Consider the following 25,015-nt stretch of genomic DNA (forward strand, 5'->3'; position numbering starts at 1 on the left):
TTATCCATCGCGGCCTGGTCACCTGCGCGCTCAGCATGACTGCAACGGATCATTCCCGTTGAAGAGCTTGGAACAATCACCTTTGGGCGCAGTGCCCGCTTCTCCTCGGCAGCCAGCCATACTCAGTCCTGCTTCGGCTTGAGCGACGCCTCCAGCTATTTGATCGTGCGGTTCCGATATTCGAGCAGCATCTCCAAGTGCTGCGTCCGTGACATGAGGTTTGGGACCTACTTTGCGGTGGACCGGGCTCTCGCAAGCTTGCGCTCAAGATCGTCAATCTCGTCCAGGTGCTCGCGCCGCTCCTCCTTCAACTCGCGGTTCTCCTCCCTCAGCTTGTGGATTTCCTTAGCCATTTCTTCGGAGGTCCTGTTGGCACGTCAGCAACCAGATCATAGCAAGAGGCTGCAATCATACATGGGCGCAGCGGGCGGCTTGGAGGGGTTCATGTTGGGCGAGAGGAGGGTCGCCGAATATGTTGGTGTGGTGTTGGCGAGCTTGACGAGAGTAGAAGCTGCACCTTCCCATTGGGTAAGCCACCCACACTACAAAACCAATCCCCTCACCTGGAACCTTTTCCTCTTCTGGCCACCTTTGCACCTCGAACTCATCCACCTCGCCGCCGGCCCACCCTGCCCGTCTGCCATCCAAGCCTCTGAACCACACACCTGCTCGCTCCCTGCCCGTTGAGCACCCAAGCCTGCGCTCCACCCACCTGCCCGCCTCCCCGACATCACCATGTATGGATGTATACAATCTCTTGATGGAGTTTAGCTCACAGATTAATAGGATTCCCACGACTCTCGAGGAATTGTACCAGCAGATAGCCGAGATTAAGGAGACGAATGCCCTCAACGAGGTCGAGTTGCAGAGGTGGTGAGCACACTGTAGTCTCTGTATTGTATAATGTACTTACAATTGGTAGTGAGGCAATTGCCCGCCAACAGACCGCCCTGCGCGCGAGCGCCACCAACCGCCCTGGTCCCCCCGCGTCCTCCCAATCCACCACCACCACCACCACAACAACAACAACAACAACAACAACAACAACAAAAACAACCGCCACCGGCGGCACCACGACCACGACCACGACCACGACCACGACCACGACCACGACCACGACCACCACAACCACCACCAACGGCGACGCCAAATGAGCCGTCGCGCCGCCCTCCCTCCTCCCAACACTCGGCCGCTTCCCAGTCATATCCACATGGTTCCGGGCAGCATTGGCGGCTTCGATGCCAATCTGAGAAGTCGCAAGTAGCATTGTAAATGTTTTCAAATCTCAAATCAATTCTCTCATGACTACAAATGCTCCCTGTGACACACAACACAGCCTCAGCCCATCCAACCACGTGAAGAACAAAGATTGAATCGACGGCTAAGAAATGTCGCAGACTGGATTCAACGCCTTTTGTTGTACCGGGAATTGGCGTTTTTGAGGAGGTTGTTGACATGGACAGTGTCGTCAGCGGCTGTATCCAACTTTACAAGGAACTCGCGGTACTCGGACCTGTCGCGCGTGTCCCAATCAGTATAGCGGAATAGGCGAAGCAACATTTGAAGACGATCTTCATAGTAGGCCTTGAGCCTCTCAAGCGACCTCCTGCATTTGGAGAGGTCCATGATGTCTGGCGACTGTTAATGAGATTACAGGACAGGAAGTGCAACTGACCTGCGGGAAGGGATGATTGTCCTTGGTGTAAAGGTCGTGGTGCTGGGAATACGTCTTTTGAAATACAGCCGCTGCCTGGGAAGTGGTACACTGGGCCGTCTGTCGTGCTGTCTCGCGAGGTCACGCTGAGGACAACTGCAGGAGCGGTGAGGACTGCAATGATCCACGACGGACTGGTTACACAAGGTCTGGCGGGTGCAGGGTATCGCGGACCCCTGACGGCGCCTGGGGAATTGCATATGCGACCACTCGCACGTCACGATCGGGAAGAGGCCTACATGTACTCCGCCTCGTCCACTCCAAAATGGACCGCAAATTCACAACACCCATGGTCCTCGGGCCGCTCGAACCGATTCCGGATGGCCCGTACTACAACCCGGAGCAGCTCCTGTTCCCTCGAGGACCCCGAGTCCCAGTCCTCGATACGACCGCCCGCATGTTTGCAGTCATATCCACATTGCTCTGGGCGGCATTGGACGGTTTCGATGCCAATCCAAGTAGCATGTAAACGTTTTTCAAACCCCAATCAATTATCTCGTGACACACACAACTACCAGATGATCCCTGAATCCGTTTGATCCCCTTCCACACCGAATCTTCAACCCTCGTTCCTATGCCGCGGGATCCTCCGAGTTGACATGTCGCAAGCTCGACACAACTTGTCCAGATTCGTTGAGACGGGCCCTGTACCCATCAAGCAAGCTGTACTGCCTGCTGATGATTGCTTCGAGTTGCGAAATGGTCTCAGTAGACGACTTTGCTTTTTCGCGCTCGTCAATGGCGACCGTGTGAGCTACCTCGATCACTTGTCCAGATTCGCCGAGACGGGCCCTATATCCATCAAGCAAGTTGTACTGCTTGCTGATGACTGCCTCAAGTTGCGAAATGGTCTCAACAGACTTGTGTTGGAGAGTGTCATAGGACTCTTTCAACGCCCCATGCGTCTTCTTGAGTTCTTCATGGTCGACTTGTAGGCTGGCGTGGGCGACCTTCAACTTCTCGTGTTCCAGGGAGGACGACCTGGCCTTTTCGAGGTCTTCGATGGCGACTCTATGGGTCGATTTTTCAATTCCGAGACGCAGACTGTCCCGCTCTTTGCGAAGCTGTGCAATGGTCGCCTTGCAAGACTGAACTTGCTGCTACAGCTGTTCGATTATGTACATGAGCCCAGGGGCATGTCTGGCCGCCGCTTCGGCCGCCGCAAGCTTGTTGAGCGCGTCATATAGAGTGATGCGCATGTTGTCCAGCTCCCTCTCAGTGGCTTCAATCTACTGCTTGTGCTTGGACGCGTTGCTCTTCATCTCAAGCTCCACACTAATCCAAGCTGATTGACATCGGTTTGAGGCTAGCACAGCTTGGTCATGCAGGATATCCATATCTTCAGCCTCCTTCCGTGCGGCGTCAAGGTAGTCCTGCGTGGTGCTATGGGCGGCCTCTTCCAGGTCGAATTCAGACTTCAATTCCCAGTATTTGATGTCTTCCTTTCAGACTTTCCGTTTGAGGCGCGACACCTCGCGCTCAAGGCTCAACTTTTTAGCTTCCAATTGGTCTGCGCGCGCCGCCTTTGCTTGCAGTTCCACCATTTCGGCGAGCGTGAGGGTGGGCGACGAGGAGGCAGAGCAGACAGAAGCGTTGGAGGTGGCCATGCTGGGCGAGAAGACGAAAGACGGAAGCGTTGGCGGAGAAGAGACGGGAGGAGCAGAGCGGCGCAGAGCAGCAAAGGTGGGCGAGCGAGGAGAGGAGACAGAAGCGGTGACGAAGCAGCGGACGAGCAGCGAGGAGGCTGGATGGTAGACGGGGAGACGAGGCAGAAGAGCAGCGAGGTGAGCGGGCGAGAGGCGGAGACCAGAGCAGAGCAGCGGATGGAGCAGAGCAACGAGAAAATGGAGAAACAAGACGAGCGGCGAGGATTGGTGTGCGAAAGGTGCGGTGTCGTCAGCGTCTCCAGCAAGTACCGGCTGCGTGTTGTCTGGTGTTGATATGGTGCCTACCAACTACAAGCGAGCCAATTACTTCTCCAACTGCATCCATCAACCTCGAAAACCTCCGCCCGAACGCATCGAGCCGCCGAGTACATCATCCCAACTACCCGCAGCTTAGAACGAGCCCAAGAGACGAACGCCAACCACCAAGACCAGCTCACGCAGCCGCTCGAGTCCTGTCAATGTCAGAAAAGAACTCCAATATTACAACACATACTTGTTCCACTTGGTCGCAACAATGTCTCGACGCATCTTTTTCAACTTTTGGTCGGCCACTTCGAGTTTGTACTCCAAATCCGTCGCAATATCCCGTCCATTGATCCATCGCTGGTCCTCCGACTCTTTAAACAACGCTTCCAGACCCGCCTCCAAATTGTGAGCTGAGCGTCCTCAATGGCTGAGGAAACAATGGTGATGGGCGTCTCCAACTGATGCTCCCTCAAGATTCTCTCCTTGATTCTCAAAAGCTCCACCATGGCCAGGCGATATTTGAGTTCCATGACATTGTTGCTGTCTTTGACGGCGTCGGAGATGGGTAGGAAGTGGTCGCCGGTCATGCAGAGATTGTAGGCCTCTTCCATGGTCAAGGGGGAGGACGTCGACTCGGAGGGCGACGATTCGGATGGGGTTGAGGGCGATGATTGATTCATGGTGGTGGCTGACAGTGTTGACAGGATTGCAGACGGCGGCATCTTGTAGCAACCGATTGCTGGGATGGACAGGGTTCTCGTCCTGAGACCGGACAGCGGCAGCTTTCCGTTGGATCATGCAGCAAGCAAGCCCTGGTTGCACAGCCATGATGGCTCGACGAAGCGTAGCCACGCAAACAACGAGCAGATGAACACAGGAAAAATGCAATTCTCATCTCGAACAGTGGGTGAGACGCAGTCGAAACATCGCGGGTCGTGGATTCAAACTGCCCCTTTTCGTTAGACTGTCTCCAGACACTGACGTTTCACAGCATCCCGACGATTTTCCCCTCCTGCATCTGCCGATCAATTCCCGCGGATACTTTGTTGGCTGTCTGCATCGCGGCGTGACTACTTGGCTGCAGCCGGCTGTCGACGAGGCAAGGCCACGCATGCAGACATTTCCCAATCGTGTCGGCGTGTTTGTCCATGCAGCCCGGCTGCACCATGGCCGACGGATACAGGCTGGCGAAGCAGACCGACATTCAGAACGGAGAAGTCAAAATGTGTCGGTGGACTTTCGAATCTTTCCACAAATCTTGACAATCGGCAACGTCCTCAAGTCTGTAGCTTATCCCTTCCTGTAGTCAAGGCTGCTGACAACTGCAGCATGGTTACAAAAGCCGCTCTCATCGCGATGCTCGCAAACATTCAAGACGAGCTCAACACCGCCAACGTACGGCTGGGCGCCACCGAAGCACGGCTCAAGGATCGCCGTCGTCTTGGAGAAATCCAGGACCAGTTGGACAAGAAGAATACGGCAGAGCTCGAGTTTCTCCGTCGCTTTCACGCAAATCAGAAGGAGATGGACAGGAAGAGGGAGGACCGTCGTCGTCGCAAGGAGGCGATCCGGATGCAGGAGGGTCACCAGGAAAAGGGGGCGATGAGGATGCAACAGGATCGTCACCAAGAAAAGGGACCGATTGAGATTGCCATTGACTGCCTCGAAACCGCCATCATCAAGATTCTCAAGGAAGAATGAGGTGAGTTTTCATCTCTTTTGGTGGATGTGCTGACACTTTTAGTTGGGCCTGGATGTCTTTTTCCAAATGTCCACATCGTGAAGCCGTGAATATTCAGTTCTTCCAACAGCATACCTCTTCCACATTGATTGTCGCGGAATACTTTGGAAGCGAGTAGAGCGTTCAAGGTAAATCGGCGCGTGAAAGCCTGACCGCGCAAGGTCATGTTTTCAGTTTGGTTGGTCGAGGTGACTGCGTAGACTGGTGCCTTTGCGCGGACCTCTACCTACCATTCACCTCCACCCACCTCAACCATCCACCTTCACCACACACCACACACCATACACCATCCAAAATGACCGCCTCCAAGCCAAACACCGCCGCCGTCATCCGCGACATCATCGACAAGATCAACGATGATGCGACTGAGCTGAGCCTGCTCGCGGGCCGCACTGCGGGCCCATACCTCGACTCCATCAAGGCTAGCACGGACGAGCTCGCCCAGCTCGTGGTCGACATGGAGAGGGCGCTGCTCCTCTACGACGAATCCATCAAGGACAAGACTGCGAAGGATTAGCTCCTCGAGGAGGTGAGGATGGCATGCTTGGTTTGGACTTGGTCAATTGCTGACCAATACAGATTCTTCATTCAACACCGCTCCCATCTTGAGGAAGCCGACTTGCAGACAACCACAGGGTAAGTTTACTCATCTGGTAGCTTTCAAACGCTGACATTTTAGGGTATCATGGGTAGTTTAGGAGTCAATTGAATTCTGTCTACTCGCATCGCTTGCGTCGCATTCGTGAATCATGCCCGTCATTCCCATCTTCCAGTGTCAGAGCCCAACCATGGATAACAGCCTGCTCATCAGCGAATGCTCTGCATGTTTGGTCGTTGCGACTACACGACAGACGCATCGAAGCTTGAACCGACAAAGTCACCTCCGGCTCAAGCCTACGATGACCGCTGCCAATGAGCCGCTCCTCTGATTGTTGTAGAACTCTCGATTTGTCTGTTTCGAGGTTTGTGATGCCACGGAGCCAGTATAAAAGACTGGCTGCGTCCGCCTGAGCTGAGGCTATCTCTTTCGTCAGCACAGCCAAGTCTTCCAACTACGCACCCGACGCGCCATTGACAATGCATTGATATAGATCTCCACAAGTCGAGGATCCCATTCCATCGCGCGGAAACAAGTCCGGCTCAGCCTTAATTGGTCGCACTGCCCTCCTCCATTGACCTGAATGCGGCCGTCAAGTCTTGTTCAGGATGAAGGTTCGTATGCCAGTTTTTGTTGTTGGATTCCCGCTAATCATACCTCGTAGACAATATATCTCGCTCTCTATGGGCTTGGAACAAGTGTCCGTCAAAGTCCGTTTCCAGTATACCCAGGAACGTCAGAACGCCAATGCAAAAGTCCCTTTGAACTATCATTTTGACAGGATTCGCGTGCCATTTTGCTTTTTCAATGACGCGTCACACGGAGACTCTCCGTCTTTCGTCTCCATTCCACATCTTTCAACTCTCACGACGACGAGACCTCTGCCCACCACCATGTCTTCTGCGCAAACCAAAGCCTTTGCGTTGCGGTCGGTGACCATTACCACTGGTCTTCGGCCAAATGCCGTCAGTCTGCCAGAGCAGAGTGTATTCCTGCATCTCTTCCGTCTTTCCTCTCTCGCTGACTTTGTATACAGTCATGGATGAGCTCGTCAACAGTCTGCGTGTGGCACTTGAGGGTGCTGCACTCACAGCCTCCTTCCCGAGCGTTCGCACAGCCGCGCCCGCAACCACCCAGCAAGCTCACGGCAACGCCGTGGATGTCATGAACGCGTTGGACCAGCTCGTCAATGAACAGCGCGTGGCCTTGGACGACGATAATGCCGACGGAAACCTCCAGAGTCTTGCGCTCATGGCCGGCCTGCCCGTCATTCGCAAAACCGCGCCCGCCACGACCCAACAAGTTCACGGCGATGCCGTGGATACCATGAAGGAGTTGGACACGCTCGTTACTGAACAGCGTGTGACTCTCCAAGACGACAACAGCAACCAGAAGTTTGAGGGATTTCTGGACAACATCTACCAAGGATATGTCCGCAGCGAGGCTGACCACCTCATCTCCATGTTCCATGAGTGCGCGACCTCTCCTCCTCCTCCACAGCAGCAACCGGCCCACGCCACTCGTTCCTCGAACTTGGACCACATCAACCAGCTCCTGGGACAAACGCTGCCAGAGCTGGACCCCGACCGCATCCAAGACTTCCACGACTTTGTCATCGGCGCTGTGAACAGAGGTATCAAGCTGGCTGCCTTCCTGCCAAAGGTTGAACAATCAAAGACCTAAAGGCCGAGAGAGCCAAGGTCGACCAGCTGTCCAATGAGCAGGCCAGAAAGCTGGCGAAGATCAAGCAGGTCATGTGCCCGGATGACCAGCCTCAGTAGATTGGACAACGGCCAGGGTGCTTTCGAGGATAGGGCAGTCTTGTGGTTTCGCTCCAAGAGAGAAAATGGGTTTTGTACGTAGCATCATTCGGGTCTCTCCTTGCCTACCATATGGGGCCTTGTCGTTCGGAAAGAGATTTGAGAGGACGGCACGGAAGAGTGTTGGGCTGGGCAAGGAGTTACAAATCCCGTAAACACCATTGATGAAATTTTCGAGTGTCAGCTTCATTGCTCCCAGCAGTCTGACTCAACATTCGTGCGGAGATGCGTTGCCTTTTGGTGTTCCTTGTGCATTGTCAGTGATGACAGCCCACTCATCGCCGTCGTCGCCCTGATTCCAACGGATCTATGATCTCCCAGAGATCGCGGAGGGTCGGACCATTGCCTTCGTCATGACACGGGTATACACCACTGTTGCAATTCCCATGCCTTAAGTTTATTGAAGCAGTCTCCCCAGGAGTCTTCAATTGCCACACACATCGGCATCTGGAGGTAGAGAAACGAGAGAGTCGGGATAGCTCTACGTTACACAAGGAGCATTCGTGACCCGCGTGCGTGGAGATTCTCGCCTTTCCTCTTCGAGCATAGTTGGACGCACGCCGCACGCGTTTTTAGTTTGCCAAAACACCAAACGTTCGTCTACCTGTTTTACCCGCAACCACTGAAAGGGCGTCGGAATGTTCGGGGGTTTTCGCAGTGACCAGGAAACTTGACTGCCAAACCGAATGCTCATGGAGTTTTCGTGTTGACGGGCGAAAACTCGCAAAGAGCCGTCGCACTGATGGAAACTTCCATGTCCAAACTGACTGCACGGGGAGGCTTCGTAGTGATGAAAACTCCTCGCTCATATAAAAGCCCCGCCCCCGTCGCTGGCTTCATGCCACACCCGTATCTTGACACCCGTATCGTCATCATGTCTTCACCCGAGGATCAGCTGTGCGATGATCTCTTGAAGTCCCTCGATGACTGCATTGACGATGAAAAAAAGAGGATGGCTGTACATGAGGCTCTCAATCCGGGTATTGACAGTCTTTACCGGACCGCCGAGCAAATGGAGCAGCTCCGCCTGGACGCTGCAGCCGCCACTACCACCCCGGCTCACCAAACCGGCATCCCCAGCTACGCAGAGAGTCGGCGTCCAGGTCCACTGCAAACTAGGCCGCCCCCCGGCGGCGAGGGCTCCGCGTCTGGAAGCTCGCTGGTACCATCATCGCCATTGCGTCGCGCTGGCACCTCGACCCACCCCCATGGCACCGCTCGCACGACGTTCAACTTCAATGGTTCAATTGCCGAAGGTACCCGTTCTCTTGGCCGCTCATTTGGTCGGGGACAGTCTCGAATGCCCATTCCTTGGGCGAACGACCTCCCAGCCCGTGCTCCCTCTCCCATTCATCCTCGTCCAGATCACTACACGACCTACGACCCCAACCTCCCCTCACTCGATCCCTCGCCTGTTTCTCAACCGTTGGCCGGCGACGTGCCCGCGCCCACTGGCAGCGACGAGCCAGGGACTCCGGGCTCTTTTCATAAATTTTCGGAAGAACCGTCTGACTCAACGACGCAAACTTCGTCGTCCCTCTACCAGGAACCGTCCCTGACGTCGTTCCTGCAGAAGGACCAAAGCTCCGGCAAGGAGCATGTCAACGACAGTCCCGATCAGGCCAAAATCCGCTCTGTAGACTCGCCCCCCATGATTCGCGCGAGACAACATCAATTCATATCGAGCGTGGAAGATGTGCTTCGGCCAATCTTTACCGAGAGCGACCGCCCGCCGAAGAGGAAAGAGAAGCATCAGGATCCGGCCGTTGGTGATCGCCCGACCAGTTCAGGGTCTGAAAAGCCGGCAAAGAAGCGCGGCAAGAGTGTCGGATCCTCGCCCTCTGGAGCCCAGCAGTCTCAAGCTCGGTCTTCAGCCCAGCGGCTCCGAGTCCGGCAACCTCAAGCTCGGTCTTCAGGCCAGTCTTCAGGCCAGTCTTCAGGCCAGTCTTCAGGTCGATCTCAAGCCGAAAGCTCCGGAAACAAGGGCAAAAGAAGGCTTCAGCAGAAGAGTCTCAAAAGCACAAACAAGCGAGGGAAAGGGAAGAAGAAGCGCAAGCGAAGCAGGAGAGACTATTGAAATTGCAAAGGACCAGGGTGGAGCGCGAGGCCACAGGGGAGAGAAGAGATGTGGAGAAGATTGTACTTGCACCTCCCAAGAAGACCAAAAGCAATGATCCATATCTCGACCAAGCAATTGAGAACAGGATTCTGGACTAGGAACGTCTCCAGCAGCAACAACTCAATCTGGCGATGGGAAACAGTCTCGAGGACACCCAAAGCAATCTGCCAAACGAGGAAGACGTTTCCAGTGTAAGTTGCGCCATCGCGGATAGCACTACTGAAAAAGTTACTCACAAAAAATAGAGGGGCCCGAGGATAACAGCCGCGTAGCCGCCGGACTCGCGAAACTCTTCTTCAAAGCCGTCTACCATAAATTCAGTCTCAGTGAGGACACGATGCAGAGGTACCAACTAGAGTTTCTCCTAGTCGCCGTCAGCCGTGCAAGTATGAGGGACGACTTCACGATTACAACCTTGTACAACTTCGAGAACAAGAGGCAGGAAAGATCAACAAGAGTCTGGGCCTGGACGACCAGCCTCAAGATCAGTAGATGTGGAGGCGGGATGACGGCCAGGGCACTTGTCGTCTGCGGCAATTTCCAGTGTTTCTGTTTCGAGGGATAACGGCGACGGAGAGGGTGGTTTTGCGGTTTCGTCCAAGAAGAAGAGAAAATGTGTTTTGTACATGGCATCAATCGAGTTTCTCCTCTTGCAGTGTCGATTCGACCGTACGTCGTCTTGTATTAGCCAAGGCTCCGGTGTGCTGACAAAGGCCCACGTCCAGCCCTTGCGCCAGGATCTACCTGTCCGTCCACCCTCGCTAGCTTCGACATTCCTAACGATATTCAGAAGGTAGACACCCTTGCCTCCGAAGCTTATTTTCACCTCGACCCTGAGCATCTCTCCGAGTAACCGTGTTGTATGGTCCGTCTCTACGAATGCTCCCTGTGCGTACGCCATTCGATTGTCTCACGCGTTTGTAGACAGAGAAGCTTGTACAATACCATACTAACCACGCGAAAAGCCACCGGCTTGCAGGACCGTGTCTTGACACCAAAAACGCAGCACAACGCCGCGCTTCCCTGCTCTTTGCCCCTTCAGACGATTCCATTTCTCGCCGCACTGCGAGTCAAATCTGCGGACACCGCATCTAAAAGACATCACGGCGTCGCGCTTCCCACGAGGTCCCTCGCCGACTCGAATTGTATGTGCCCGCCACGCTCCGCTCGACCTGCCTGCCGCGCAGAACCTCTCATCTGTCTCATTGTCCTTTGTCCGTAGACATTCCCCGCCACTCTACTATCCCTCTCTTTGTTCCATGTGTCCAGAATAGCGGCTTGACATTGTTCGTAATCGAATTTTGCGAATCGGGACGGAGAGGGACGGCATCGGCGGGACGGAGGCGTCAGGACGCGGAGGGAGTCGATGATGTTGAGCGCCGAGCTCGCGTGATGGATGGAAGAGAAGGTGGGAGGATGGCGCTTCGTCGTGGCTTGAAAAAGTTGAGGCTGGTCACAGTGGCGAAGCTCAACGGTCGCCGCAACACCAGCGTCTTCACTCGACTGCTTTCAGACGCTGTTCGACCACCCATTGGCGCCGCCAGCGACGACTGAGAGCATTGATGAAATGGCCTCGACAATGGCATCGGCCTCGCGCGCGACTCTCACAAAAATCGTGCCTTGACACGCTCTGGAAACGAGCAATGGCCGGGGAACCACGCGACGACCTGGGAGGCGCCAGTTTTGCGCAGGTGGTAGAGCTGGTCGACGTCGCCAGTGGAGGAATGATCGAGTAGTCTTGCATGACGAGTAGATTTCTGAGGTTGGTGTTGTTTCTTGGGTTGAGGTGCGCAGGTTGACGCCGAGAGTGGAAGGCGCCTTCCTGCCTCCACGCACCGACGGGTATAAACTCCAATTCTCTCTTCCCACGAAACCTTTTCCTCTTTTCTCCTCTGGCCACCGACTGCATCTCGACCTCGTCCCCTTCGCTGCCGGCCCACTCTGTCCGATTCTCCTCCTGCCGCCGCACCACCACAATGGACGCCCGCACCCAGACACCGCTGCCGGCCAATGACGCCGCGACCATCCAGAGCTTCGAGGCAGCACTGGCCGGTAGACGACTCGCCATTTGCCGGAGGTGCGAACAAGCTTGGTTCGAAATGGACCTCCAAGATCGCGTCTGCAAGAGGTGCTTGAAACTCGACAAAGGCAAAGCAACCTACTTCTACTCCGCGCTCAACCTGTTGCAGCCATCCTTGATATACAACCTCGAGCCGCTCTCTGAGATTGAGGAGCAGCTCGTTGCCAGTGCACAAGTTGTCATTTCCGTCCGCAAGATCGGAAAACAGCGCGGCTACACTGCGCACCACCTCCGGGAGAATGTCTGGCTGTCGAAAAGTCTGCCCGTCAGGCCCGAAAAACTCGCGCAGATTGTCTTTGCCCCCAGGAACTTCAACGCCGCCCACCGGCGACAGTTTGCCGGCGTCTTCCAGGTCAGGCGATATCTTGTCGAGAAGTGGTTGGGTCACTACATTCATTGTCATTCCGGCTACAAAGACGTTACAGTCGACGAAGGGGCCATGAGCGAATTACCCGAGGATGGTGACATTATGGACATGTTCATACGCCAGACGGACGAGTTTATCACGGCTGTTTCCAACCCTCCACCACCTGAGGTTCACGCCGTACCGGACATTGTGTCATTTGAGCGCCCCAACATCCCCGAAGTCGATGACCGGCCAGGGTTCCCTGTGTCCGAATTCAAGAAATACCCCCTCGTCTCTTTAATGTTTCCCACTCTCTTTCCAAACGGCCAAGCAGAATTCGTCATGCCACGACTTCGTGCAATAGAATGGCCCGACTATGTTGAACATCTCTTGAAGCAAAAGTGCGGAAGCTTCATTGGGCATAAGGCATTCTTGATGTCTATCTACAACCTCACCTTCCAGCGACAGGTGTGCTCCCAAGCTGATTACTATGCGCGACAACATAAAACCGACAGCACCTTTACTGCGGAAGAGCTACTGGCCGCGTGCTCCGAGGACTCCCTGGCACACAACGCGCTCCTCAGTAGCATTCTCCACCAAGCTGAGTCGATCACGGGGTCTCCGCCGTTCTGGAATACCCAGCGGCGCAAGCTGCGTGCCATGGTCAGACAACTAGGACCGCCAAACATGTTCTGTTCCTTCTCTTCTGCATTAGAGCACTGGGATTCACTGGCCAAACTGTACCCAGACTACGAGACTTGGAAGCGGGAAAGTCGTGCGGAAAGGAGGGCCAGGTCTGCCCGAAAGATTGAAGCTCACCCGCACATCGCCGCTCAACACTTTGAGTCGCGTTTTGATCTTTTCTTCAAGACAGTGTTGAAGCCAAAATACAACATTGCAGACTGGTGGTACCAAATTGAGTGGCAGGCCGGAGGAGCGCCTCATTTCCATGCAGTCTTCTGGATATCAAACCCACCCAGCGAGGCCGAATTCAACACATTCTGGTCAAACTACGTCGAGGCCTGCAACCCAGACCCTGGCCGTCCCGCCCCGGCGCCAGACGCCCCGAGCGCCTTGCAAAGTCCATTCATCAACACCACCGCTTCGCTCGCCACCGCCGTCAATCATGCGCAAATGCATAGTTGCGTCACCAACTGCAACCTCGACAATTCCTGTCGGTACGGCTATCCCAGGCCTCCGCACGCCGATGGAACCGTTGCTGTGTTTGGCGGCTTTTCCCGCTTCGATCCACCGCGCGACGACGGACGCCTCGTTGGATTCGACCCTGTCGTCATCATGTCCTGGTTAGCAAGCACTGACATCCAACCATGTGTCAATGTCGAGTCCGCCAACAACGACATTGACAGCTTTTTGAGCAAGCCACACTCACCATCCGCCACTTACAAGGATCTTGTTGAAAACATCATGCCGGCCGTCAACACTGGGTCGATGGAGGCCATGGTCACCTCCCTGCTGTGCCGCTTCTTCTCCAGTCGGGACGTTTGCAGCCAGGAGGTCTGCCACATGCTGCTGCGGCTCCCCCTCGTCCACTCATCCCGGGATTTTATCAATGTGGACTGCTACGTCGACGAAAAGCAGTCGGGTCTCGAACCGCGTGGTTCTCTGGTCAAGCGGTTCATGGAACGCGGAATAAACATTGAGAATGTACCGCTGGCGTCAGTTGTCCATCGCTACAACACAGAACACGCACCGACAGAATGGACGCCGCTTAGCAGGGACAATGAGCGCATCCCTCTCTACCTGCCGAGGTACCCATCGGATAAGGACACCCCTAGGTATGACGACTACTGCCGCACGAAGCTGATGCTTAACCATCCCTTCCGCACCTTTGATCAGCTCAAAATTGTCCAAGGTCAACATTTCCCAACCTTTACTCAGGCGTACGAAAAATGTCTCGAAATCCACAACCACGTCTACGACCTTTACGCCCCCGAGGACGTTGATGCCGACTGGAATGCTCTTGCTGCGCAGATGCCTGGCAGCGCTCAATCTGTCGCAATCGGTCATCGCCCCGTCGACTTGAAAAAGGATTGGAGCACTCACGTCGGACATCGGCATGTGCCAGCGAATTGGCTGGAAGTTACCCAAAGGAATCATCCTCCCGCTCCAACTCGGATCGACCCGGGCACCCTCAACGAGGACCAGCGCAAGATGTTTGATCGGTTCCGTCGTCACTACGAGGACTCCCTCAACGCACCGACCGAGCCTTTGCGGATGGACGTCGAAGGTCGTTCGGGCTCCGGCAAGACCTACGCCGTCAAGGCGACTGTGTCACATCTTCGCGCCCTGGCCGAGGCATATGACCAGCCAGATCCTGTCATCATCATCACGTCCGTCGGTCGAGCAGATGTGGAAATTGATGGCACCGCTCTGCACACCACTTTGAGAATTCCTGACAGCCCTGGAGCCTACGTCCCTCTGACTTCCTTCCCTCAAAAATTTGCAAATTGCCGCTACTTGGTGATTGACGAAAAGTCGATGATTTCTCTGTCGGTCATGAGCTGGATCGACAAGAGACTGAGACAAATCAAGAACAACGACACATGGCTCGGCGGCCTCAGTGTCATACTGTCCGGTGACTTTTGGCAGCCAATGCCCGTGTCAGGCCTTGCGCTATTCACCCCGGAGCCCGAGAATGACGAAGACAGACATGGCCGCCGAGTCTATGAAAGCTTCAACGTCTGCTGCTGCCTCAAGACCATCATGAGACAACAAGATCCTGGTTTCCTCGCGGCAATTGAAGGCCTGCGCACACGAGACTTTCGCCCTGAACACCTCCAGACCCTCTCAAAGCGGGTCGCTACACAGCCCGTGCAGTCCAAAGCTCTCCGGATCTACACCAAGAGCGAAAAGGTCGATGCCGCGAATGAAGAACTTTTGCGATCCACCAACCAGCCAGTTGTATGGATCCAGGCCAGCCACTTCCCCTCGACTGCAGTCCATGCCACCACCGACCAAGCCAACGGCCTGCGCGTCAAGTTTCCAATCTGCATCGGCGCGCGCATCATGATTACGAAGAATCTATGGATCGAGCGCGGCATCGTCAACGGTGCTCTCGGGACCGTGGAAGACATTGTATGGGCCGAGGGAACACAGGACCCGCGAAATGCGCTGCCGGCGGCAATATTGGTCGTCCTAGACAAGTATGACGGCCCATCCCTGTACCGCAACGGCGACGGGAAGCCAGTGATTCCCATCCTGCCTCGGGAATACCATTTCTACTTCAGGGACAGAATGCATTGGCGGACACAGTTCCCAATGACGCTTGCACACGCAATTACCGCACACGAGGCGCGAGGCATGACAGAGGATGAGGTTGTGGTCAATTTGAACGACGAAGAAATTGTCGCCGGCCTTGCCTACGTTGCCGTGTCTCGTGTCAAGACGCTCGAGGGTCTTACCATTGAGGAGCCGATTGACTATCAACGCATCAAGGCGCGCGAAAAGAGGCACGGTCATGCGATGCTGCTGGCGGATGAGGAGAGGCGGGAGAAGTTGTCGATTTGAGCTGCGAGTATGATGACTCCCGGTACACACAGAGATAGTCTAGGATTGAATGTATTTCGTTTCTGAAACACTGCGTCGTCAAAAATTTGCTATTGGAGCTCATTCTTGTGATTGGACTACACGCCCGACTTTTTATCGATGCTCTGCGACGCCTGCTGACTCCCCACTCCCCCACGCCCTCCACCACTGATTCGAGCCCTACCAACAAGAAATGATAACAACAGCTACCGCCACCACTTTAACGCTGGGCGAGCTGGCGATGGCTCGCGTCCGACACTCTCGCTAGCCTTAACATTTCTAATGGTATTCAGCAGATCGAAGCTCTTGCATCCAATCGTGTTTCCGAGTCCCGCCAACTCAAGCCAGTTCAGCCACCAACCTCTTCGTTGGGTACATGCAACGCCAACTTGCTTTTCAATCGTGTACATGAAACCTTTCAACAGGGCTACAAAGAGCTCAATGAATCCCACAATTTCCTCGTCACTGGTAGCAGGGCCCTCGCGTCTTGCGCCAGATCCTGTTGTCCACCAGCCCAGACCAAACACACGAGATGTCAATTACAATCCTTTCCAAATGAGAGACGCTGGACGTGGTCGTGGAGGCAATCTCGCCGTGGAGCAAATGTTGCTGGGTCCGAGGCCCTCCCGTCTCACCACAACCACAATGATGATGGAAAGGATCGATTCGGGAAACGTCCGCTTGGTGGTTTTGCTTCCACCCAACCAGTGTCCCCATGCTGTTAGACTGGTTTATCGGCTGACCAAGACTGGCAGTTATGAGTGGGTAGTTACGCCGCCAGGCTCTCACCAGCCCCTGTCTACCCAAGTGCGCTGTATGTCAAGGACACTGGTGTGCAGAATGGGGGTCTTGTGGTCCAAACACCATCCCAGAGCTATACCAAAGACAGATGGACATTCTTGCTCTCCTGTGGTAAGGATGCATGGACAGGTAGGGGTCAGGAGAGACATCAGATGCGCTCGAGCAGAAATTGGACAAGCTTTGGTAACAGAGGCCAAGAAACTGCTACTCAAAGTTAGAGTCAGCAGCAGCTGAAGTAAAGGAAATGGACCAAGGTACAACCACACGTGGCGGAAGAGTTCCTTTGGCGATGCTGACCCAGACTTTGTTGTCCATCGTCTATGAGGAGTACAAGTGGCCAACACCACCGGCGCATCTTCTGCAATGGTAAGCGACAGTCACTTGCAATCCGAAGTAAATAGGTGGTAATCATCAGAGTGGCCAGCAATGTAATGCAACATAATATACAGTCCACATTGCATGGATTACACAGCGTAATAAGGAAACCTATATTGTATTGACTAATAATTGACTTGTATTATAATTATTATATCATATTACCTTTACTAGTTATATTAATAGTAATATACCACCTGGTAGAATTTACCCCTTATTTTAATATCTTTAAGTAATTAAGTAAAAACCCTACCTACTACTCTTTCTTCTTTACTAAGAAGAGTTTTAGAAGTAAGAGTAGTAGGTAGTAATTAAATTAGAGTATTAAGTTATATATAAATAATATATTAATAGTTAATTAAATTTTACTAAGAGAATTAGGTAATTATCTAAGAGTAGAGTTATAGAAATATAAAGAGAAGATAGTAAAGAGACCTTTTAAGTATATAAGATAGTAATCTAAATAGGAGACTACTCTATAGTAACTACTCTAGTATAGATCTAGGATTATATTATTTAGCTAATAGTAATAGTATTACCCTTAAGGTAGTTCTTTTATAGAGTAATTATCTAATTAGCTATACTAAATATATACTCTACCTCTAAAGATATAGTAGAGATTAAAAGAATATTAATTACTATTTATATAAGATATAGGAACTACTTATATTAGTAGTACTAATATATAAGAGGGAGGTAAGTATCCTATTCTAGTTAAGTATACTTATTAATCTAGGTATTATACTTATTCTCTACTAGTTTAGGTATTAATTTATAGAAAGATATATTAAGAAAGTTCTTAAAGTTATTATATAATTCTATCATTAATCTCTTCTAGGGTGGCTCTTTTATATATAATCTCTATACTTAGTAATATTCTTTATAGCTATCCTATAGCTATTAGATCTGAATCCTTATAGAATCTAGAGAAGTAGTATTATTTTTCTATATCTACTTAAGGTACTTCTATCTCTTTTAGGGATAAAGAATAATAGTAGTAGTATAAGCTAGAGAATTATCTATCTAAGAGAAGTAATCCTAAAGCTTTTATAAAGTAGCCTAGATATTAGACTTAAATCTAAGGTTATTAATATATTAGTAGGCCTATTTAAAGTTCTTAAGATAATATTTAAGAAAGACTATTACTAGAAGTATATTCTAAAGTCTACTACCCTACTCCTCCTTACTATTACCCTTAAGGTGCTTTATAATAATTATAAACTTTATTAGGATAGTATAGTAGGTCTTAAGGAGGTTCTATTTATTACTATTAAGATAGTTATTAATAATTATAGCTAGCCTTACTAGTATATAGTTAGGGTATATTATAATATCTAAAAGTTATACTAGGAGCTCTAGTATTACTACTACTAGCTATTAATCTCTTTATTTCTATAGGTATAAATCTTATTATTAATAAGTGCTTTAATTACACCTTGGATCTAGAGAGCCTAGTTAATTATATACTTAGTAGAGTTCTACCTTATAGTATTATTAAGGATAATACTATATATTAGGGTATTCTTATTATAATAGGCCTCTACTTCTTACTCTTTATAGAGATATCTAGTAAGAAGATAGGAGTAGTAAATCTAATAGATAATATTATAGAGTTTCCTAATTATACTCTTCTAATACTATAAGCTAATATTAGATTCCTCTCTATTATCTTTAATTCCCTTAGTATCTTTACTAAAGAGGAGCTAGTAATAGACTAGATTTAGAATATAGTCTATATAATAGAGATAGTACTAAATAAGGTTAAAATTAAACTCTAAGAAGAGGGCCTTAATATAAGTATTATTATTACCTATATTATTAGTAATAAAGAACCTAATCTTATTCTAAATATTCTAGGTATTAATAATATCTATAATCTCCTCTATAAAGTTGTCTCTAGTATACTACTCTATAAGAAAGGGAAGACTAATAAGGAGCTAGTAGAGCTTTAAGTTATTATTAATAAAGTAGATAATAATATTAAGGAGCTAAAGGTTATTATATAAAGTCTATATATTAAATAAGATATAGATAAGGCTAGAGGTATCTATAAGAAGATTAGTAACTGTACCCTAGTAGTACTTAAACTTATCTATAATATACTTATAAATAGTTAAATAGGTAAGGCTAACTAAGGTAGTAGAGAGATAGAGATACTAAAGGATTATATAGAAGTTAGGGCTCTTAAATTTATAGAATAGAATATTTCTATAGTAGACCTAATTAATAATTAGCTGCTTAAAAAACTTAGGGTTAAAGGAGAGGATATAGTTATTAATTACTTATTACTTATTTAGCCTCTAAGGATTTATATAAAGTTATTATAGGATAGAGATTATAGCTTTCCTTACTAGCCTTTTACCTAAAGGATACTTAATCTTATAGATAAAGAAGAGATAGTCTATATAGTTACTAGTATCTCTATCTAGTAAGGCTATAATTAAGTAACCCTTCTTATCTATATACTTCTTATAAACCTATTTCCTCTCCCCTATATTTAGGTTCTTAATATTAAAGCTATATATCTAGGTCTAGCTAGTTCTTATATAGATATTCTTAGTAACCTTCTATTCTTAGAACTTTAGTTATAGAAAATTCTCCTATCTTTTATATTATAGGCCGCAGCTATTCTCTACTAGGTTTATAGATAGTAGCTTAGTTACTAGCTAGGTCTTAGAGATATAATTAGTGCCTATTAGAGTAGGGCTTTAGTTATATAAGTTATATAAGGATTAAGTACTATAAGGTAGTAAGCTTTAAAGAGGTAGTAAGTTAGAAGATAGAGATAGTAAACTAGAAGGAGATAATAAGCTTAAAGGTAGAGAAGTTAGAATTAGAGTACTAGAAGGTAGTAAAGAGGGTACTCTACCTTATTATAGATAGTAATATATAATTTTATACCTATATTTCTTATTAGCTATAGTATTAATAATTAAGGGAGGATATAAGAGTAAAAAAGAGAGGGCTTATAGATTTACTTTTAAATATATTAAAATATATAAATAAGTAGGGGTGGATATAAGGCGTTAGTATAGTAAATAACTAAAGTTAGTATAATATATAGGTACTATAGTAGAGACTTAATACTAAGCTAAATATTACTAGTATTTTAGTCTTATATAATGTAATATACTATAATATTGCCTATAGGATTAATTATATTAAATAAGTAAGGGGTAGGCTATTAATTATATTGTGTTGCATTGTACAATATGATAGGAGTAATTATTGCAGTACTATTAAGTTGCTGGCCACTCTAGTAATCATGACATTTGACCAATTTCTAGACTACCTTCCAGGATGGCAACAACTGACATGGCCTCGTCTTCAGTATTCGCCCCTCACTGCGTCGGTGACATGGCCTTGTCTTCAGCATTCACTCTCACTGCGTCGGCAGACCCGGCGCCACCGTCTTCTTCTGCTTCTCCTTCTCCTTGACCTTGGCATTGATCCTCGCCTCGATTTTCTCCATGCGCGCCATTCCGTCGTCGATCAGGGCAATCGCCTTGTACACGTCGGCGTGCTTGACGATGAAACTCAGGGTGAAGCCGTCAGAGGTAGCGGATCGTTCAAAGGCTTGCTTGGCAGGCTGTAGCAGGTTCTCGATGGATTTGCGGTGCTCCTTCATCTTCGTGATGTTCTCGGTGTCGATTTCCATGACTTTGACCGACTGGCCCTTCTCGAGCTGTGCCTGCTCCTTGATCTGCTTCTGAAATTCCAAGAGACAGTCGAGGTACGGCTTGACGGCCTTTTCGAATTTGTCTGTGGCCGAGCACTGCGTGGTGTACAGAGCGGTGGATGCATCCATGGCTTTCTTCAACTCATCCTGAGCATTCACCAGGGCATTGCCTTGGACCTTGTTGAGTGATGGAGGCGACACCCTCTGCCGTGTGGAGCCCTGGCACTAGTCCCCTTTAGGCATAGTCTCATATACACACTCAACACCAAGCTGCTGCTTGCTCCACTAGTTAGACAATACAACACACTTTGCCTCACACGATTCCGCTCGCAGCCGCTGCTGGCTGCTCTCATTGAGTTTGCGGAGCTCATCCTCGAGTGAGTCTTTGACGGCCATGTCGTTGATCTCCTGCTGGTGGACTGCCGCGTTCTTCCACTTCTCACGCTGCTGCTTGTGGACCTTGCGCGCGGTTGTAATCTTGTTCGCGTTGGTGTGTTGGATTCCCATGGCCTCCTTGAACGGCTCGTTCTTCTGCTGGGCAACCTCATTACTCTTTTTCATCATGAGGGATGCCAGGTTCTTGGCCTTGGTAACCTCGGCAGCGAAGGCATCGAATGGGTTCCAGAACATCTTCTGCTCCTTGAACTCTCTGAAGAATTCCTGGTTGGCCTTGCCGGGGTGCGTGAGCTCCTCTTTGTCCTCCTGTCATGCGTTAGATTTGCAAAATAAAACATACCGAGTGGACATACCGGCGTGTTGACCTCCTTCTGCTTCTTGGCCTCATTCTACTTCTCGCCCTCCGGGCCCTTCTGCTACTGATCAGTTGACGAATTTTAAAGAACAACAACCACATTGACTGACCAGCTGGCCACAATTGTTGTTCATTTCGTTGTCAGATCCGCTGTCGGCTATTGTGATAGTGGGTTGGTGCTGTAGGGCGCAGTAGCTGGGCGAGAGCTGAATTTAAGAGTTGAGTACGTCGGTGGACGATGGCAAAAGATGTCTTGAGAAGAGAGGAGGAGGGTATCCACTAGAAATACCCAGACTTGGTTTGGTCGCCAATCCACCGTCGTGGCATCTAGCACTCACTGGCCCCTGTTCCAATGTGCGTCGAGCTGGAAGCGCACGGATGCAAACAACAGGCCATTTGCGGTTCCATGCCGCCATGGGAACAGTGGCGAAGCACGTCCACTGCTTACCAGAAGCTTGTACGTTTGATTGATTGTATACCAAAGTCCAACAAAACCAAGATTGGTACGTTTGATCACTCCCTGTGCACACAATTGGCATTTGCGACTACTGTTGTTGATACAGCGGCTTGACCAGAGGATCCTCCAGACTGTTCCGGCTGTGTAACCAAGGGCTTACCCTCTTCGAAGAGAGCCGACGGCACGCTGCCGCTGCCCCGTCTCAAGATGCGAAGTTGGCCAAAGCGACCCTGACCGACCATGTCCACCCATTGCCCCGTCCTGTTTGCCTCGAGTGTGCTTTTCCCAGCCCAACTTCGTCCTTTGTTCGTCCCCTTTCTCCCCTGGCACACCCCATACGTCTTTGTGTGGGGTGTGCCGATATCAGTTCCACATCGAGGCGCTTCTCGGCCACTCGCTGCCGTAATGGCTCGATTGGATGCGGCTTGAGGCTTCTGTCAGTAAGAAACTCACCGTCTTTGCAAGTGTTGTCAATATTGGAAATGCGACCATCGGCCATTCTGCTGGTTACTGTCAACGCTCTTCCCACAGGCGACTGCCACTCGTACCCGGTACGATTGTTGTGATCAACCTGCGTCCTTTTCGAATTTGGGTTTGCGGAAGCGGTCATGAAGCGATGGCGGAGTTGTTTTACTCGGGCTGTACTCGATGGTAGTTGATGCGAAGGGGCAGGTGTTCCTTGCTCGATTCTAATTTCAAACGGCAGTTTTCGGCCCTTGGCTTGAACACTTGTCTCGACGTCCGATCGCATACAGACTGGTTGAGATATCACTTGAGTAGATGTCAAAGACTTTCAGGCACGAAGAAATTGTATTCAATCTATACTACTGATTTTTGAAACCACGCCCCATCAAGGCGTACGACCTCCTCGTCGTCCAAGCAGAGAAATGGCTCATTCAATATTCTCGTCGTCAATTCCGCCGTCGTCGTCAGAGTCATCAATGCTGGGATCTTCTTCAATGTATTTGGTCGCCAGGGCGTCGGCTATCATTTTTTTGATGTCCTTCATGGCCTGGGTGGTGGGCGCGACCTTGTCCGCAATCTTGTCGGCATCGCTGCCGATTTTCTCAAACAGCTTTCCGGTCTTGACGTCGACGTCATGGGCCTCTTCGCGCATTTTTTCCGTCTGATCCTTGAGTGTACTGGCCCTTCGTTTCTGGTTTTCGAGCTCGAGATGAATTGCATCTGTGGCCCAGGTCAGCGTGCACAGGGAGTGATTGAGCACCAACTTACTTTTGAACGGGGTAATCGTTCTCGCTTGAGCCGCCCACTTTAGGTAGTGCCCGACTGCAAACGTCGTGGCGCTGCTGTTGTTGCGTCCAGTGGGGTGGTAGCTCATCCCATAGCCTGTGTTGGTGTATCCAAGGCCGATGCGATTGAGCAGGATTTTGCCAACCCAGCCCTGCTCCACCTCCTAGCACATGTGCACGACATACTGTCGGATCCTTAAGCGAGAGGTGGGCATGTACTGGATGCAGATGGCCTCGATGAGGTTCATGAGGAAGTTTGATCTGATGTGGTCCCGGTGTTCCTTGAAGCGCCGGGAGTGATTGTTGGTGAATCCAAACTCGGCCAAGGGTCTCGTGGTGGCCGTAAGCGCCTCTGGTAGATTTGCTCTTGGCACTCCAAACCACGTTTTGTGTCCTTCGGGTGCAGGTGGCAATCGGGGAACACGCGCTTGAACAGCCTCGACAAAGGCGTTGATTTTAGGCACTCGGCTGCTCTTGGAACTTCCGCTCTTTGTCTCAAAGTACCTCTGGAATTCTGGTCTCTTTGATCGCTCCTTGTACGCGTCGTCGGTGGGGGATTGTGTGCATTGTCAACAAGGTCGACCAACTTTGGTGAGCTTCTCTTGCCGTAGGAGTGGAGCGCGTTCAGGATAAACCACATATCGCGAAGGGTTGGACCGTTGCCTTGCTCGTCACACAGGTACTGGGCGTAGATGCACGGTTGGAATCGACCACCCTTCTGGAGGCTCTCCTTCATGTCGTTGAGTTCCTGTTGGTACAGGTTGAGGTAGAGTCTGGCCTGAGGGAAATGAGTGTTCTCTTCAACAGCGACGCGAGGCAGGATGCCTTCTATAATGGCAACTGTAGTCTCGGTGCTCATACTGGCGAGCGTGGCGACTCCGTGCTTCATAAAAGACTTGTACTGCCATTCTCCTTGAATGCCACGATCTTCCGACTCGTCCCAAACCCTTTGTACCAGTTTTCTAAGGGAATCCGAAAAGTCCGTCAGGTATCGGCGCGTTGGTCCATCGAAACTCGAAGCCCGAAATTCGATGCCGAAGAGTGTGGTCAGGTGTTCGTTGCCCCATTTCCTTTCTGGTTCGTGGATCGGTCCACCGTAGGCGCCGTAGTTTGGCTCGTCGTAGTCGTTGTTTTCAGGCTCCGACACTGCGTCTTCTGCTGGGTCGATGGCGTCGTCACGGGGTCCGTCGTCAGGTCCTCTGGTGTCGTCGTCGGCTCCTCCGACATGGGGTCCGTCGTCGGGTTCCCCGGCGGATGGCTCTCTCTGGCCCCATCCCAAGGTCTCTGGGTTGCCCAGCTCGACTGATCGCTGCGTCTGTTCGCGCTCATCTTCAGAGTCAAAAGGCTCTAGCTCAGGGGAACGAGGCGGATCATCCGAACGCGCGACGGGATGCCAATTCATGGCAAGGGGATCAGGACGGTCCCAAACATAACATTTCCTACGTTTGTACTCCTCGGGATCGTGTGGGGTCTGCTGGGTGGGAAACCATCCTGCTTCTTCCCGGGCCGTGTCAGCGCGGCGGCGGCGGCGGTGGGGGGTCGATGGAATCAGGTAGAGTTCGTTGTCGGTCTCTTGGGTTGCTGCCGTTTGCGTTTGGGGCGGTTGGGCTGGAGGAGGCATCGTCTGCGGAGGTCCGCTCGGAGGAAGTCCACCTGGATGTTTAGATGAAGACATTTTGGGTGTCGTTGGTGGTGTAGTGGTGGGCGGTGTTGGTGGTTTAAAGGCCGGAGGTTGGGTTGACCGCCGGCTTCTGGAAGCGTTTATGCGACGCCAAACCTGTCCGCGTGTGTTCGACAACTCCACGGAAACACGGAAAACGTTTTC

At 50.9% G+C, this 25,015-nt stretch overlaps 8 protein-coding genes across 8 annotated transcripts; 4 read left to right on the forward strand and 4 right to left on the reverse strand.

The window, feature by feature from the left end:
- Positions 1-2,286: 2,286 nt before the first annotated feature.
- On the reverse strand, positions 2,287-3,321 carry BKA78DRAFT_356896 (uncharacterized protein; the record flags this gene model as incomplete). The annotated part of the gene is made up of 2 exons (XM_066892128.1): positions 2,287-2,814; positions 3,166-3,321. 2 exons carry the CDS (start codon positions 3,319-3,321, stop codon positions 2,287-2,289), a joined length of 684 nt encoding a protein of 227 aa, XP_066738934.1.
- Positions 3,322-3,814: 493 nt separating this feature from the next.
- BKA78DRAFT_356897 (uncharacterized protein) lies at positions 3,815-4,307 on the reverse strand (the record flags this gene model as incomplete). The annotated part of the gene is made up of 3 exons (XM_066892129.1): positions 3,815-3,833; positions 3,875-4,023; positions 4,065-4,307. The coding sequence occupies 3 exons, from the start codon at positions 4,305-4,307 to the stop codon at positions 3,815-3,817; spliced, it is 411 nt and encodes a 136-aa protein (XP_066738935.1).
- Positions 4,308-4,793: 486 nt separating this feature from the next.
- On the forward strand, positions 4,794-5,328 carry BKA78DRAFT_356898 (uncharacterized protein; the record flags this gene model as incomplete). Its single annotated transcript, XM_066892130.1, has 2 exons — positions 4,794-4,854; positions 4,934-5,328. 2 exons carry the CDS (start codon positions 4,794-4,796, stop codon positions 5,326-5,328), a joined length of 456 nt encoding a protein of 151 aa, XP_066738936.1.
- Positions 5,329-5,663: 335 nt separating this feature from the next.
- Positions 5,664-5,977, forward strand: BKA78DRAFT_356899 (uncharacterized protein; the record flags this gene model as incomplete). Its single annotated transcript, XM_066892131.1, has 3 exons — positions 5,664-5,819; positions 5,886-5,897; positions 5,948-5,977. 3 exons carry the CDS (start codon positions 5,664-5,666, stop codon positions 5,975-5,977), a joined length of 198 nt encoding a protein of 65 aa, XP_066738937.1.
- Positions 5,978-6,859: 882 nt separating this feature from the next.
- On the forward strand, positions 6,860-7,747 carry BKA78DRAFT_356900 (uncharacterized protein; the record flags this gene model as incomplete). The annotated part of the gene is made up of 3 exons (XM_066892132.1): positions 6,860-6,950; positions 7,003-7,599; positions 7,644-7,747. The coding sequence occupies 3 exons, from the start codon at positions 6,860-6,862 to the stop codon at positions 7,745-7,747; spliced, it is 792 nt and encodes a 263-aa protein (XP_066738938.1).
- A 913-nt stretch (positions 7,748-8,660) lies between these two features.
- Positions 8,661-9,863, forward strand: BKA78DRAFT_299757 (uncharacterized protein; the record flags this gene model as incomplete). Its single annotated transcript, XM_066887101.1, has 1 exon — positions 8,661-9,863. One exon carries the CDS (start codon positions 8,661-8,663, stop codon positions 9,861-9,863), a length of 1,203 nt encoding a protein of 400 aa, XP_066738939.1.
- A 10,572-nt stretch (positions 9,864-20,435) lies between these two features.
- On the reverse strand, positions 20,436-21,617 carry BKA78DRAFT_356904 (uncharacterized protein; the record flags this gene model as incomplete). The annotated part of the gene is made up of 4 exons (XM_066892133.1): positions 20,436-20,957; positions 21,033-21,434; positions 21,482-21,517; positions 21,594-21,617. The coding sequence occupies 4 exons, from the start codon at positions 21,615-21,617 to the stop codon at positions 20,436-20,438; spliced, it is 984 nt and encodes a 327-aa protein (XP_066738940.1).
- Positions 21,618-22,832: 1,215 nt separating this feature from the next.
- Positions 22,833-24,865, reverse strand: BKA78DRAFT_299760 (uncharacterized protein; the record flags this gene model as incomplete). Its single annotated transcript, XM_066887102.1, has 4 exons — positions 22,833-23,125; positions 23,174-23,354; positions 23,377-23,584; positions 23,613-24,865. 4 exons carry the CDS (start codon positions 24,863-24,865, stop codon positions 22,833-22,835), a joined length of 1,935 nt encoding a protein of 644 aa, XP_066738941.1.
- Positions 24,866-25,015: the final 150 nt, after the last annotated feature.

Source organism: Phyllosticta capitalensis, assembly GCF_038381095.1.
Source record: "Phyllosticta capitalensis strain CBS 128856 chromosome Unknown BKA78scaffold_12, whole genome shotgun sequence".
NCBI classification, from domain to species: domain Eukaryota; kingdom Fungi; phylum Ascomycota; class Dothideomycetes; order Botryosphaeriales; family Phyllostictaceae; genus Phyllosticta; species Phyllosticta capitalensis.